The sequence below is a fragment of the Bos javanicus genome, chromosome 15 (genome assembly GCF_032452875.1).
Source record: "Bos javanicus breed banteng chromosome 15, ARS-OSU_banteng_1.0, whole genome shotgun sequence".
Taxonomy (NCBI): Eukaryota; Metazoa; Chordata; class Mammalia; order Artiodactyla; family Bovidae; genus Bos; species Bos javanicus.
The window spans coordinates 82,332,447-82,348,825 of record NC_083882.1 but is presented as its reverse complement, the minus strand read 5'-3'; the positions used below and the strand labels follow the sequence as shown (position 1 = coordinate 82,348,825).

The 16,379-nt window shown below is 45.0% G+C and overlaps 1 protein-coding gene and 1 long non-coding RNA gene across 4 annotated transcripts in view; one reads left to right on the top strand and one right to left on the bottom strand.

Moving 5' to 3' along the window:
• LPXN (leupaxin) overlaps positions 1-16,379 on the top strand; it is a 40,165-nt gene that overhangs the window by 12,699 nt on the left and 11,087 nt on the right. For 2 of the 3 annotated variants that reach the window (XM_061381579.1, XM_061381582.1), the window contains exons 3-6: positions 7,838-7,937; positions 12,615-12,782; positions 13,978-14,151; positions 14,235-14,316. In XM_061381579.1, coding sequence (XP_061237563.1) covers positions 7,838-7,937; positions 12,615-12,782; positions 13,978-14,151; positions 14,235-14,316 — 524 coding nt within the window. Of the gene's footprint in view, positions 1-2,751; positions 2,799-7,837; positions 7,938-12,614; positions 12,783-13,977; positions 14,152-14,234; positions 14,317-16,379 lie in introns of all 3 variants that reach the window. The other variant, XM_061381581.1, reaches the window with a different exon arrangement.
• On the bottom strand, positions 6,692-14,954 carry LOC133227132 (uncharacterized). Its single transcript, XR_009729730.1, has 2 exons — positions 14,609-14,954; positions 6,692-6,828 (listed from the first exon to the last, which is right to left on the bottom strand). It is a non-coding gene; the product is annotated as an uncharacterized LOC133227132 (long non-coding RNA).

The window sequence follows — 16,379 nt, the reverse complement described above, 5'->3', positions numbered from 1 at the left end:
GTCACAAAGAGTTAGACATGCCTGAGCAACTTATCACATGTGCACACACACACACAATCAGGGTGTGTGTGTGTGTGTGTGTGTATCTCATCTACAAAACTTTTGTGACAGAAGCTGTTGTTGAATCTAAAAATATATATTAGCATGGCTGTATATATTTTCTCTATTCATTGCCTGCCATCAACTGGGTTTTAGAAATGTCTGAGCCTTTGAAAAGTAACTTTGTAAAGCAACCTCAATGGAGGCCATGTTATGGGCAAAATCAGTTGGAAATATTTAATCAGATTATTTAATGCATGTAGCATGAAAATTCAGCTTTTGAAGTTTTTAAACAAGTTGCAATTATGTGCAACAAAGTTTGCAAAAAGGAAGTAGCTCAGATTTCTCCTTACAAAAGCCTGGGAGGAAATGAACCAATCAAAAGATGAGCCCTCAAACATTTTCATGACCTAACTTGAAAATCATGTTTTGGAAACATCTCAACTTTGATGGACCTCCTGATTTTAGTTGAATAAATTTATATTCCCATCAGAATGGGTTGAAATTGTGAAGGCCTATGATTTTGCAGTATCTACATTTGATGAAACGTTAGAAGGCATCATTTAAGACCTCTGTCTTGTAAAAATATCGAAGAAAGTTGTGCTGAATGGAGGCAGAAATACTGCACGTGTGAAAATATTGGAGCTGAAATATTTACACATTTTAATACAAAAAATAGGATTGAGAATATCTTCCACTCAGCAGAATCTGCTCCAAACTTAAAGGTTCATCACCATCTAGACAGGGAGTATCTTCTCAATTAAAATTATTATGGGCTATGGAGAAACAGTGTCAACAATTTCAGATATATTAACGGTAAGACACAGCTTCAAAGAAGACTGCAATTTAATAAAAAGTGTAAAAATAAATAAGATCATGTTGAAAAAAGGCATTTTTTCAGAAAAATTTTAGCATCATGATGTTAAAGACAATGGCTAAGTAGCCAGTTAAGATATGCATACATATATCTCAAAAATATTTACTTGTGCCATTTTAAAATGCTCGAGTAATCAATATAAAAAGTCTAAAAAATTTTTTGCTTTCATGTTCATAGCTATGTGTCATTTTAAAATGTTCTAGAAAATTTTATTTTGAGTAGAATTAGTTGATTGGTCTACCAATATGTTAAATAAAAATATTGGTCCATAAATACACATTTTAAAAATTAATGTAATATTAGTTATTTTTAGTACTCTCTTTCATTTGCAAGGACTTCCTTGGTGGCTCAGCTGGTAAAGAATCCGCCTGTAATGCCGGAGTCCTGGGTTGGATCCCTGGGTGGGAAGATCCCCTGGAGAAGGGAATAGCTACCCACTCCAGTGTTCTGGCCTGGAGAATTCCATGGACTGTATAGTCCATGGGGTCACCAAGAGCCGGACAGGACTGAGCGACTTCCACCTCACGTCACTCTCAAACGTGTCGCAGTCTGAATAATAAAGTATGTGTTCGCCGACCTGCATGAACTGGGCCCTGACTTCTTGTCTCACTGGTGTGCTCTACTCAGGCCACGTAGGTGCTCGACCGCGGTGCCCGTGACATCTGCACAGTGTCCTCATTCCCTTAAGTCCTTGCCCAAGCACTCCTTCCCAACCAATATATCGGTGGACGCCATCCCTCCCCCTTTCCTCGTCTCCCTTGTTGTTGTTTGGTCTCTAAGGAGCGTCTGACTCTTTGTGACCCTAGACGATAGCCCCCACCAGGCTCCTCCATCCATGGGATCTCCCAGGCAAGAATACTGGCATGGGTGGCCATTTCCTTCTCCAGGGGAACTTCCTGACCCGGGGATCAAACCTGCATGTCCTGTGTTGGCAGGTGATTCTTTAGCAGTGAACCACCAGGGAAGCCCCTTTCTTATCTCCTACCCATCATTAATGTTTATTATTTTTTTACATATTAATCATATGTCTCTCACCACCGTAATGTAAGGCTCAGGAACAATTTCTATTCTTTTGTTTTGTTTTTTGACTCCTGCATCCCCTAGCCCTCACACCTGACAGGCACTTAATAAATATTTGCTCATGAAATAAACTACGGGTCAGCTACCCTTTAGAGTCACTCCTTATTTTTTCCCGTGTGTTAAATTGAACCGCGTTGTACTCTTCCCCGACTCCGTCCTGTATAGTTCCAGGGGCTTTGCCCTGACTCATGTTGTTTTGTGGTTCTTTTCTGAGAGGGGTGGCGTCCCTGTTTCAGTGCTTTGAGGGCGGGGTGGGTTGGGTGGTCCCTGTATTTGATCACAAGCCAGCTACTGTGCTGAGCATTTGGCCTTTCTCTATGGGACGGCTGCTACTCCTCTGCCTTGTGAAAGATTTGACATATGCTAGTCGTCAGTCCCCTTTAGAAGCTCCAAACATCTTCTAACTCTGGCTGTGGGTAAGTACTAGGATTCTTTTTAAATTTATCTTTTATTAAAAAATTTTATTGAAGCGTAGTTGATCTACAATGTTGTGTTACTTCCTGATGTGCAGCAACGGGATTCAGTTATCATCTACACACATGTATGTATGGGGTCGCACAGAGTCGGACACGACTGAAGTTACTTAGCAGCATGTATGTATTATCTATTTCTTTTTCATAGTCTTTGCCATGATGGTTTATCACAGGATACTGAATATAGCTCCCTGTGCTTTACCGCGGGACTTTGTTGTGTATCCAACATGCAAATAATGAGAAATTCATTCTTACTTCTTCTCTGTCACTTGCGTGTCTTAGGTGCAGCTTGTGTATACTACCGAAATCCAGGGACCCAATGTCTACAGGTATTTTTCTTTTTCATTAAATATTTTAAAATGAAGGATACTAGAGAATTGTTGTCAACCTATGTCTGGGCCATCATTTGCTTTCTCAAGTGTTTGTTACTAGCATTCCTATTTCCCGCCCCTCATTCCATGGTCTGTGAGCAGTGATGGAATTCTGCCTGCTGACACGTGGTGGTTTCTCAGGGAGCCTGGCTTCCAGACGGGTCATCTTCTCATCCGCGCGGGTGGGCGCTGTTGTTTCCTAACCTCCTGACAAAATGTAAACAGCCCGAGTCATCACAGGTGCTACGACCCAGCTATTCCAGACACCGTGCTTCCGTTCACTAAAGAGAAAACAGCCAAAGAAATGTCAGCAAGACGCTGACAAAATCAGAGCCAGGATCAGGGCGGAACTAAGACAGTGGTTTCCATGGCAGATTGATGAATACATGTGGTTTTTGTTCTGTTGCTAAGTCGTGTCTGACTCTGCAACGCCATGGACTGCAACACGCCAGGCTCCTCTGTCCTTTACTGTCTCCCGGAGCTTGCTCAAATTCATGTCCATTGAGTCAGTGATGTCATCCAACCATCTCATCTTCTGTCGCCCCCTTCTCCTTTGCCTTCAATCTTTCCCAGCATCAGAGTCTTTTCCAATGAGCCGACTCCTTGCATCAGGTGGCCAAAGTATTGGCGCTTCAGCTTCAGTAGCAATCCTTCCAATGAATTTTCAGGGTTACTCAACATTTATTTAGCGGTGGAGGGATTTCCTTTTAATAAAAGTTACATATTGCTGCAGATTCTACTTACTAAATGATTTTTTCTGGGCAAGGCAGAGTTTGACGATCTAAAAAATTAAAGGGCCACTGTTTCTGTTCATCAGACAGCATTCTGGGAAAGAAATCAAAGGGTTTAAAATGTAAATGCTAAAGCTTCACACTTGGTGAAGAGAACTACACCACATTAGCGTGGTTTCACAATTGCAACCAGTAACTCACACGTGGCACAAAGATACAAGGAGGGCCTGTGCTCTCTTCTGAAGCCTTGGCACGACTTCCCATCTTAGGGGGCTTTCTGTTCATGTGAGAGTGAAGCCAACTTACTAATAGCTATCGCCAGCTTATTCCAGTGCTAGGAAGCTGCCTGCTGGGTGTGCCCCTTAGGCCTTCCCGTCTCTTTCCTTTGTCAAAAGAAAAAAAAAAAGCAAAACATTAAGTACGTGGTACACTGTAGCTTCTCACTTAATATTTTTTTATATTGAAGAAACCAAGACTTGAATGGAAACGCTAGTAAACACAGGGATATCTAGTATGAAACCCAGCCCGACCGGTGGCCACTTTGCCCTATATCTGGCCTCGTGACCCGCTGACGGAGCGGCCTCCTAACTTCCGGGCGCCTTTCCTCTGAGTACAGATCTTTGGGGAGAAGGAAATGGCAGCCCACTCCAGTGTTCTTGCCTGGAGAATTCCAGGGGCAGAGGAGCCTGAAGGGGTCACAAAGAGTCGGACACGACTGAGTGACTCACACACACACACAGATCTTTGGGCCAGGAGAGCTGACCCCTGCGGGCTGGGTTTTACCAGCTCCAGGGTCATAGGCTCCCACCGGCTGCAAACAATGGAAGGCACTGGGCGAGACTGGGTGGGGCGGGTGGACGTGCTGGGGGGAGAGGGGTGCAAGGCACGGCCGTTTAGGGCGCGTGCTCGCCCAGGCTCTCTCTCTCCTCAGTGTCTCTCCTTCTACGGCTTCTGATTCCCTCCTCTGCCTGGGAACCTGGGCTCCCGGGGCTTGGTAACTTTGCCTCTGCGTTTTGTGCCTTTGACTAACGGCTTCTTGCTGAACCTGATCTCTGAGCTCCCTCGGTGTTTCCTGTCTGCTTCTGAGCTCTCCATCACCCGTGTAATTAAATTGCTGAATTAAATTCCTTCTGCTTACTCTCAGTCTTTGAATTTTCCTGAGCAGATCTCAATCGATGCAAATACCACTACTGAAGGATACTCACCATGTCGATCTGTGTAGGAGAGTGATATGAAATGCAGGTGACCTAGTCAATATGTAGCGGGCTGATCCAAACCCGGGGCTCATAAAATTCGGAGCCCACAAGGCTTCCGTGTGCAGATTCAGCATGAGACACAGAAGCAAGATTCCTGCTTGCTGTTTCCACCATTCCCTCTGACTTGCTTAAATTAACCAAACATTACTTTCAACCTTGAAAGTATGTTCAATACCAGGTGTGGATATAACAATATGATGAGTTTTAGAAATACATCTTTTATATGACCCGAAATAATTTTAGTTAAGAATAGGGAGGGACACTTCATAAACATATTGCAGAGGAATAAATAGGGGGAAAAATAAAGCTCTTCACTTGGTAAGTCTTGAACTCAACTTTTATATTTGTATTTTTTTTATGGTTTATCATAGGATTTTTTTCTTAATTGGGGGATACTTGCTTTACAAAGTTGTGTTTGTTTCTGCTGAACAACAACGTGAGTTGGCTCTAAGTATACATATGTCTCCTCCCTCTGGATCTTTCCCCACTCCAGCCCACCGCTCTCGGTCATCACAGAGCACCGAGCTGAGATACCTGTACTATACAGCAAATCTGGTACCTTAGACCCCTCGGCCATCCTGACACCCCTGTTGGTATTATTAAGACTTCTGCATAATGAAATTGTTACTAATGGCATACTTACGTGCTTTATCACGTGGCGTCCATGGTAAAGAACCCGCCTGCCAGTGCAGGAGACTAAGAGACACAGGTTCAATCCCTGGGTTGGGAAGATCCCCTAGAGAAGGAGAAGAGTACCCACTCCAGTACTCTTGCCTGGAGAATCCCATGAACAGAGGAGCCTGGGTGGGGGGTGGGGCGCTACAGTCCAGGGGATCACAGAGAGTCAGACACGACAGAATCGACTTAGCAAGCACGCATCATCTTAGAGATGGAGGGAGAAATCAAAGGAGCTCTGAGTCTTTTCAGGAGCATTTCCTATAGTGAAGTCATCATTGACACTTCAAGAGGTCTTTCCTTTCTTATTTAGAAGTTGATACTGTCGACTCAGTTACTCCTAGGGTATTATGACAACGATCTTTCTTTCTACGCTGCACTAGGCCTCTGGTTAGCAGCTAGAGAGAGGGACTCCCCTGGCAGGCAGCAGTTGAGGGCTTGCACTCCCAGTGCAGGGGGCGCAGGGCTGATCCCTGGCTGGGGGACTAGGACTCTGCATGCCACATAGCACAGCCAAAAAAAAAAAAATGGGGGGAACTAACCAGTGAGAGTCCTTTCACTAAGAACAAGGATGCCCATCTGCAGGGTGAACAGGTTTTTGGATTATACAGGGCGGCGTGAGAAGCTGCATTTGTTCTACGCTGGGACACAGGAAAGAGGTGTTCAGTCCTGCCACCTATTGTACTCCTAAGACACGTGCTGTGGCAGCAGTTCCTGAGGGTTTAAGACTGAAAAGAGTTGTGGGGGAGAGAGAGAGAGAGAGAGAGAGAGAGAGAGCTCCTTTGCACTGTGTCCTTGGAAACCTCCAAAGACTAAATCCGTCACGTGCATACCTGACCATTTTTGTTCTTCGAAAAAAAGAAAAAAAAACCCCAAACTTGTGTCTGGCCGGAAGCCACATTGTACCTAAAGGACAAAGTCCTTTAAGAGGGGAAAAGATCCACTTTCCTCCGACACTGCCCTTGCTGTTAGATGTTCAAATGTACGTGAGCCAGTAGCACATGTTGCACCCAAGAGACGGTCTTTTTTTGTTAAGAGAGGAAGATGTCCATCTTTCTTCTACTTTTTCCCTAGTTGATAAATATATAAAATAAATAAAATAGTAAGATTTTTGTTGTCATGTATGAAAACACATTTAGTGAATGCTTTAGAATATTTGACTTTATTTATGGCTTTATGTGTGTGTGTGTGTGTCTCTCTCTCTCTCTCATATACACACATAGTTTGGTGGGTTGTTAGCTAAGCTTCCTAATTAACTTGATGACAAACACTACTCCAGATTCCGTTACTTGTATAACGCAGTGATTCCACTTCTCAGGATGTACTCTGTGGAAGTGAAGGTATCAAACATTTATTTAGCAGTGTTGACTACAACAGTGAAAATCAGGAACAATCTAGGTATCTAACAATAAATGATCAGTTCCATAGATTATAGCACACACTGTATAGCCTTTATACATCTTTCAGAAGATAATTTAGTGATGGAGAACACCAGCTGAGCAGTCTGCAGGCCCAAACTCTGATGTTTGCCTTTTGTATAGGGTACAGCAAAGGCTTTAACGTCCCTAGGCCCCAGTTTCTTCATCTGGGGGTAGTGCTGCTGCTGCTGCTAAGTCGCATCAGTTGTGTCCGACTCTGTGCGACCCCAGAGACGGCAGCCCACCAGGCCCCCCGTCCCTGGGATTCTCCAGGCAAGAACACTGGAGTGGGTTGCCATTTCCTTCTCCAATGCATGAAAGTGAAAAGTGAAAGGGAAGTTGCTCAGTCGTGTCTGACTCTTCGCGACCCCATGGACTGCAGCCTACCAGGCTCCTCCGTCCATGGGATTTTCCAGGCAAGAGTATTGGAGTGGGGTGCCATCGCCTTCTCCAGGGGTAGTACTACTTACCTCTTATTGTTTTTATGAGGATTTAAAGAGAACCCATGTAAAAGCCTTTACAGAGGGCCTAGTGTTATATACTGGAGAAGGCAATGGCACCCCACTCCAGTACTCATGCCTGGAAAATCCATGGACGGAGGAGCCTGGTGGGTTGCAGTCCATGGGGTCGCCAAGAGTTGGACACGACTGAGCAACTTCACTTTCACTTTTTACTTTCATGCATTGGAGAAGGAAATGGCAATCCAGTCCAGTGTTCTTGCCTGGAGAATCCCATGGACAGAAGAGCCTGGTGGGCTATAGTCCACGGGGTCGAAAAGAGTTGGAGATGACTGAAGCAACTTAGCATGCATGCAAAGGGCTAATAGTTAAAAGTGCATTTTCTGGTATTTTAGGCACTGTCTGACGCTTATTTGATTTTTGGTGTGTTAGTTTGATTTTTTTCTTTCCTCCTTACAGTGAGATTCAAGAGCCAAAGGAATCGCCACCAGCTTCTAAAACCTCAGCAGCCGCACAGTTGGATGAGCTGATGGCGCATCTGTGTGAGCTGCAGCATCAGGTGAGCACCGTCCTGGGACGCAGCCTGCAGGGCTTCTCTGTGGACCTCTGCCCTGCCCTCCCGATTCAGAAACTCCCCCAAGTCCTTCCTGATTCTGCTGGGCTTAGTTTAACTCAGTGGATGAGCTCACTGCAGTGTAGCTGATTCACAGCGTGTTGGATTTGTTTCCGTGTTCAGCAGAACGATTCAGTTCTGTATCTCCACCTATATCTCTATCTGACTTTTTCCTGTTAGAGGTTATTACAAAATATTGAGCACGGTTCCCTGTGCTGTACAGTGGTAGGTCCTTGTTGGTTATCTATTTTATATATAGGAATGTGACCATGGTAATCCCAAACTCCTAATTTATCCCTCCCACCCTTTATCCCCAAATGTGCTAAGCAGCTTCAGTCATGTCTGGCTCTCTGTGACCCCATGGACCGTAGCCCACCAGGCTCCTCTGTCCATGGGATTCTCCAGGCCAGAAGACTGGAGTGGTTGTCGTTTCCTCCTCCAGGGATCTTCCCGACCCAGGGATCGAACCCTCGTCTCTTACATTTCCTGCATTGGCAGGCAGTTCTTTGTCATTAGCACCACCTGGGAAGCCTTTTACCCGCTTGGTAACCGTAATTTTTTTTTTTAGTCTATGGGTTTATTTCTGTTTTGTATATAAGTTTATTTGTGCTGAGTTTTTTTTAGATGTCTTATCTGGATATAAAAGACTCTGTGATACAGGTTCTGATTTCAAGGGGCTTGGAGTGTGCTTAATAAAATGAGATATAAAATGAGGTGACATTTATTAGACTAAAAGACAGACTGTTTGCCACTAAAGCTGGATAAAGTGTGGAAGGGCTGTTAAAGAGACCTCCCTGAGTAAGACAGAGGAGACCCATGGCAAGCTGGAGCATAGCAAGGGAGCGCAAGCATGGCTTTGAAATGAAGGATGCATCCTAAACTCTTACTGAGAGAAAACCCACCCCTCTTGGTCTAGTCTCTGGGCTTCCCTGGTGGCTCAGTTGGTAAAGATATGCCTGCAATGCGGGAGACCCGGGTTTGATCCCTGGGTCAGGAAGATCTTCTGGAGAAGGAAATGACAACCCACTCCAGTACTCTTGCCTGCAGAATCCCATGGACAGAGGAACCTGGAGGCTACAGTCCACAGGGTCGCAAGAGCTGGACACAACTGAGCCACTAAACCACCACCGCCACCATAGCTGATCAGCAGTGTGCTAATTTCAGGTGCCCAGCAAAGTGATTCAGTTATATACACACGGACCCTTTTCAAATGCTTTTCCCATTTAGGTTATTGAGCTAGAATTCTTAAGGTAGAGAATCCAACCATTCTGAATTGGTTGGGGTATTTGATACGCACACTTGAAGTGACTATGAAGTAATTTCAAGGCAGTGTATAAAAATGTGTGTGACTTGAAGGGCAGGAATCTTATCTCTGTGGCTCACCTTTGGCTTTCCAGTGCTGTTTCTGATGCATTATGAGTAATGCATATTATTAGAGAGACAATGAATAAATATTAGAAACAAGTTTTTTTTTTAATATTTACAATAAAGCTGAGTGCATTCCTCATCGCATTGTATATCTGAAAATTGTTGTTTAGTTGCTAAATCATGCCAACTGTTTTAAAACCCCATAGACTATAGCCCACCAGCAGCCTTTGTCCGTGGGATTTCCCAGGCAAGAATACTGGCGTGGGTTGCTATTTCCTCCTCCAGGGGATCATTCAGACTCCAGAATGGAACCTGCATCTCCTGAAGTGGCAGGCAGATTCTTTACCACTGAGCCACCAGGGAACCCCATATCTGAAAATACTAGAAAAAAAAAAATCTACATTAGCAGTTTTAATTGTGTGATGTTTTAAAATTGATTTAACGTGTGTCTTAGTTTATTTACATTTAAAAATTTATGCTTATTTTTTGAATTAGCCATATCTTTCAGTTCAGTTCAGTCGCTCAGTTGTGTCCGACTCTTTGCAACCCCATGAATCGCAGCACGCCAGGCCTCCCTGTCCATCACCAACTCCCGGAGTTCACTCAGACTCACGTCCATTGAGTCAGTGATGCCATCCAGCCATCTCATCCTCTGTCGTCCCCTTCTCCTCCTGCCCCCAATCCCTCCCAGCATCAGAGTCTTTTCCAATGAGTCAACTCTTCGCATGAGGTGGCCAAAGTATTGGAGTTTCAGCTTTAGCATCATTTCTTCCAAAGAACACCCAGGACTGGTCTCCTTTAGAATGGACTGGTTGGATCTCCTTGCAGTCCAAGGGACTCTCAAGAGTCTTCTCCAACACCACAGTTCAAAAGCATCAATTTTTCAGCGCTCAGCTTTCTTCACAGTCCAACTCTTACATCCATACATGACCACTGGAAAAACCATAGCCTTGACTAGACGGACCTTTGTTGGCAAAGTAATGTCTCTGCTTTTCAATATGCTATTTAGGTTGGTCACTTTCCTTCCAAGGAGTAAGCATCTTTTAATTTCATGGCTGCAATCACCATCTGCAGTGATTTTGGAGCCCAAAAAAATAAAGTCTGACACTGTTTCCACTGTTTGCCCATCTATTTCCCATGAAGTGATGGGACCAGATGCCATGATCTTTGTTTTCTGAATGTTGAGCTTTAAGCCAACTTTTTCACTCTCCTCTTTCACTCTCATCAAGAGGCTTTTTAGTTCCTCTTCACTTTCCACATATCTGAGGTTATTGATATTTCTTCTGACAATCTTGATTCCAGCTCGTGCTTCTTCCAGCCCAGCGTTTCTCATGATGTACTCTGCATAGAAGTTAAATAAGCAGGGTGACAATATACAGCCTTGGCATACTCCTTTTCCTATTTGGAACCAGTCTGTTGTTCCGTGTCCAGTTCTAACTGTTGCTTCCTGACCTGCATAGAGGTTTCTCAAGAGGCGGGTCAGGTGGTCTGGTATTCCCATCTCTTTCAGAATTTTCCACAGTTTATTGTGATCCATACAGTCAAAGGCTTTGGCATAGCCATACCTTTACACTGTACAAAAGTCCATAGTACAACAGTATACAGTGAAGTGTTCCCAGCCATCCAGTTCTGCCCCCTGGAGGTATTCAGTATTTTCTATTTTTCACATAATCCTTTCAGAAGCACTCTGAAATATACCAGCAAATAGATGTAATTGTATATATAGACACAGACACATTGCTGTGTTTTTACTTAGTTATTTTCAGGCCTTTTCGATGTTAACCTTTAGAACACGAATCTCTTGAGCATGAACTAACATTATATAATAGGAGAGGAAGGAAGTGTGTCAAATGATAAGTTTCTCGAAGGAAAATGAGCATTTTGCTTAGTGAGATGGTGGGAGGTTGTCCCAGGCAGAGGCCTGAAGCAAAGGGAGCACTTTCTGGAGACTGCGGGGAGCCTGGCTGGCTGTACACAGTGGGGGCTTTTCCTGAGTAATCCAAGATGAAACGGGAAAGGTGAAGTGGGGCAGTGGGCGGGGACGCGTGGAGAAGCACCGCAGCCCCCTGGTCCGGAAGGCGCGGTCCTCTGGAAACTGGGAGTTGAGAGAGACGAGCTGGGCAACGGTTCTGTCACTCAAAGTCTCCCTGTTGAATGTTTTATCGCAGCTGCATTGGAGTTTCCCTTTAATAAATCCAACCGGCCACCAAGTTTTGTCTGACCACCTCTCACCACCTTCCCCACCGTCACTGGCCCAAGTCATCTCCGATCCCAGCTGTGTTGAAAGTCTCCTGCCTAACGAGCGCCTCTGATGCCTCTTGCTTTGTCCATACCTAATTCCTCACTCAGCTAGCGCAGGGATCTTGTGAATCAGATTCTTTCCCTCTCACGCTTGAAGCGCCCTAATGGTTCCATCACCCTTGGAATAAAACCTGAGCTTTATTAAGTAACAACAATTATTTATTTTTATTAATAAAACCGAAGCTTTGTCCTGCGGGCTCTGTGTGATCATTGCCTCTTTTTCCATTGTTTTCTCCTGCCTCACTCATCTGCACTCCCTCTGTTCTAGCCCTCCTGACCTCTTTTTACTTTTTATGTGTCAGACTATCTCATCCCTCTGGGCCTTCCTTCCCTCTAGAATGCTGTTCTCACAATTATCAATATTTCTGTGTCTCAGTAAATCACTCAAATATCTGCTCAGGTATCAGCTCCTTAGCCTTCTCGGATTGCCCTCGTCTGAATCCATTCTTCCTCACCATCCCACTCTCTTTTGTCTCAATATATAATTCATATCTCCAACCTGACATCATATCGTCTGTTATTTCTTTAATTGCTTACTGTCTGTTACTCAGAGAAAATAAATTCCATGAGGGCAGACACTTGGTTAGTCTTGAGAACTGCTCTGCACCACGAGCCTAGAACAGTGAGTGGCAGAAATTAGCTGCCCAATAAACACTGCAACATAAATACATAAAAAGATGAATTGTTGACCTGCAGTCATCACAAGAGATAAGGTATCCTCTTCCTATGTTCAATTTCCTACTGCCAGAAGAGATTGGCAAACAGGAAGACTAGTCAGAGTTCATTCAGCCTGAGGAACTTAGAGTGAAATGAAGATGAAAGCTTTTTTTTTTTTTTTGGTGTTGCAATGTTAGATTCTTCCAGCGCCTTGGAGGAAGTTCAGGGAAAGACTAAGAGATAGTGCAGAAGATGCCAGTGAGGATGACTCTCTTTGTGGTTCTCTTCTTGGTACAGGTTACAGCGAAAGCAGATGCCAGCAAGAAACCCGTATCTGACAGTCAGGACCACAAGGCCTCCCTGGACTCCATGCTGGGGGGCTTGGAGCAGGACTTGCAGAACCTGGGAATTGCCACAGTACCCAAGGGGCACTGTGCCTCCTGCCAGAAACCGATCGCTGGAAAGGTGGGGCGGGCCAAGACACTGATGCTACGGCCATCCATGTCTGTGTGTGTCCGTCTCCACCCTCCAAGGACTGCTCTTTCTTCTTATGACCTAAGACAATGTAGTGATACTTACCAATCCTTCACAGTGCTCCGGGTGTGGGACTAAGCACCGTACAAGTCTTCTTTTATCTAATGGTTGCATTATCCCTTCAATCCTGAATTGGGAAGAGCCCCTGGAGGAGGGCATGGCAGCCCACTCCAGTGTTCTTGCCTGGAGAATCCCATGGACAGAGGAGGCTGGTGGGCTACAGTCCATGGGGTCACAGAGAGTCAGACACGACTGAATGACGGAGCACGCATGCACGCATACACACAGCCCTTCAATGGTTGCAAGCTGTTTGTAAAGATGAGGAAACTGAGGGTCCAGGGTCATTAACTGACATATCCAAGGTCTAGTAAGAGGTCGATGTAAGATCCAAATCCAGGAGACTCTGGCTTGAGAGTTCAAGCTCATAACCATTTTCCTCTACTGCCTTATGGAGAATAATTTTCCCTCTGCTCCCTTGGTTCAAATCTTCCCAGTGCAAAGTGACTGATTATGACTTTCAGCTGCTCCCAGAATAATAGCATGACCACAAATTCCTGCTTGGGCACCATCCTTCATCCAAAGCATTATAAAGGGCGTCGAGACCTGACTTTCCACAGGGTGTGAGATGAGGTGTCCAGATCAGAGGAATAAAAACTGTCATTGGTCTCCTGTTCCCGGGATCCCTTCCAGGCCAAGCATGTCGTCCGTCACCACTGTGCTCTATTTCGTGTCTGTAATTTTCTGGGGCAGTATAGCAGAGTGAGCGTTTATTAAGTTGGGAAAGCGGACACCATGCCATTATCCGTGAAGTGTGGGCCACAGGTGGAGAAGGGAATAGCAGCCCACTCCAGTACTCTTGCCTGGAGAATCCCAGGGACACAGGAGCCTGGCCGGCTGCAGTCCACGGGGTCACAGACGGTCGGACACGACTGAGCGACTCACACATACACACATACCCACGGACCACAGGCCGCGTGAGTGCACCCGAGGTCTTGGCCTCAGTGTGGCGTAACTGCAGGGGGTGTCGTTTCCATGGATGCTGTTGAAAGAGCACGCCCCAGAGTCGTGCACACTGCGGACCCCCGAGTGCCCGGGCCCCCACGCCAAGCTTTGCTTCACCCTCCAGGTGATCCACGCGCTGGGGCAGGCGTGGCATCCCGAGCACTTCGTGTGCGCCCACTGCAAAGCGGAGATCGGCTCCAGCCCCTTCTTCGAGCGGAGCGGCCTGGCCTACTGCGCTGAGGACTACCACCATCTCTTCTCTCCGCGCTGTGCGTACTGCGCCGCTCCCATCCTGGACGTGAGTGAGCCCGCTGCCCCCGCCTTCGCGCAGTTTTTGTTAGAGCCCTGCAGCCTCCTAATCGCTCTCCGTTGCTTTTCCAGAAAGTGCTGACGGCCATGAACCAAACCTGGCACCCCGAGCACTTCTTCTGCGCTCACTGTGGAGAGGTGTTCGGTGAAGAAGGTACGGCCCGGCTGGTTAGCAGGGCTTTTCCCTGATCTTCTCTGCTGGTCCTGGTTCCTGCCTCGACCACCCAGGTGCCCATTTCGGTACCAAACGCCATCCCTTCCAACCTGATCTGACATAGATACCTTTTGCTTAAATGAAAATTTTAAATCAAAATCATACAAATGCATAGTTTAAAATGCAAATACTACGCCAAGAGTAATATTAAAAAACACTCCTTTGCTTTTCCTTTTTCCACCCCCAAGTCCAGTTCTCCTCTCTAAATATTTTAACTTCTTCTGTTACTTACTTGTGGGGCTTTCCAGGCGGCGCTAGTGGTAAAGAACCTGCCTGGCGATGCAGGAGACGCAGGTTCCATCCCTGGTTCGGGAAGATCCCCTGGAGGAGGGCGTGGCACCCCATTCTTGCCTGGAGAATCCCATGGACAGAGGAGCCTGGCAGGCTGTAGTCCGTGGGGTTGCAGAGTCGGACATGACTGAGTGACTAAGCACAGCACAGCACATTATTTACTTGTATATTTTAGACAGTATATTCCTCTGTATTGATTTTTTGTCCAATTTTAGCCATTACATGTTAACTTTCTACCAAGACAGATAAGGATTTAGAAATGTTATTACTCCTCCACCCACCCCCAACATAATTCCCCTCCCCTATTCTCTCAGTTATAATTAGGTCATAGTTATAAGTCAGATCAGTATTCAGTGTGTACATGTGGACATTCGCATAAATATTGCTCACCACTGAGTCATGTAACACATGGTGATACAGTACAGGGAGGATTTGGGGTTCGTCTGCCTGGTTCAGACCTGGGCTGTGGCATTTATAGCCATACAGTGTTAAAGGGATCTTTGGAGCTTACTTTGCTCATGAGTAAAATGGACCTAATAATAATGCTTACTTTAGGACTTCCCTCGTGGTCCAGTGGTTAAGACTCTGCGCTTCCTATGCAGGAACGTGGGTTTGATTCCTGGTTGGGAATCGAAGCTCTCACATGCCATGTGGCATGACCAAAAGGATTTTTTTTTAAGTAAGGAAAAATGATAATGCTTACTGTATAGGGTCATTATGAGGATTTTAAGAGACAATATCAATGTAGTGTTTGCAACAGTGCCTGGCACATGAAGATGACAAAGATGACGATCAATATCATGGTGTCCTTTTCATACACATGTGTTATTTCCTGAAATTAACATCTGGATCCCTTTTTCATTAGCTTAATTCTCATTGTAATTATCACTAATTTATCTGACACAGCTGCGGAATCCTTCTCAAAATGGTCATCCACTTCTGGTAATACGTCAGTTCCATTCGTTTCTTTTTTTTTTTCTTGGAGATATCTGTCCAGGAGACTTTCATCCTTCTGCTCCAGCCTGCCTGCTGAGAAGCAATACTTTATCTCGGGAATCCCTTGTACTAAATCCTTTCCTCCATCTTTGAATATGTATTATTGCTTTTATTTTGGTGGAGCACACCCTCCAGTACCTCCTGGTAGAAACTTTGAAACCTTGAGCATCTGAAAATATCTTGTCTGCCTTAAGTGTCCTGGACATAGAATTCTAGGTAGAAGCAATTTCCCTCATCATTCTGAAGACAGTGCTTCACTGTCTTCCTGCCTCCGTGGCTGAAAGTTTTTTATTAAGATTTTGTTCTTGTTCCTGACCCTTTCTGTGTGACAAGTTTTGCCCCTGTTGCAGGCTTTTTACTCCCTTCTGTTTTCTGCATTGTCTTGATTTTTCTTTCCTGACTTCTTCTTTTTATGTTTGTTTTGAACCAATATGACTCGTGTATGAAATCAGAAAGCTGCTTTTTTCTTTTCCTGTACTTTTAGAATTAATTCACAGGGAAAGTTTTCTTCTAAATAAAAATTTGAGGCAGTCTTATGTCTTTTTTGATTATTTTTAATAAACTACTCTAAATAGAAAAGTAAATTTAAGACACAAAACACAAGTCTAAATCCTTAGGTAATTCATTCTGTATAATGACTAAAGCCTCCAACTTATCTAAAGTGACAGCTACTCTCTCCCCTGGTGGGGTCTTTAAGCTGCAGGAGGCCAGGGAAG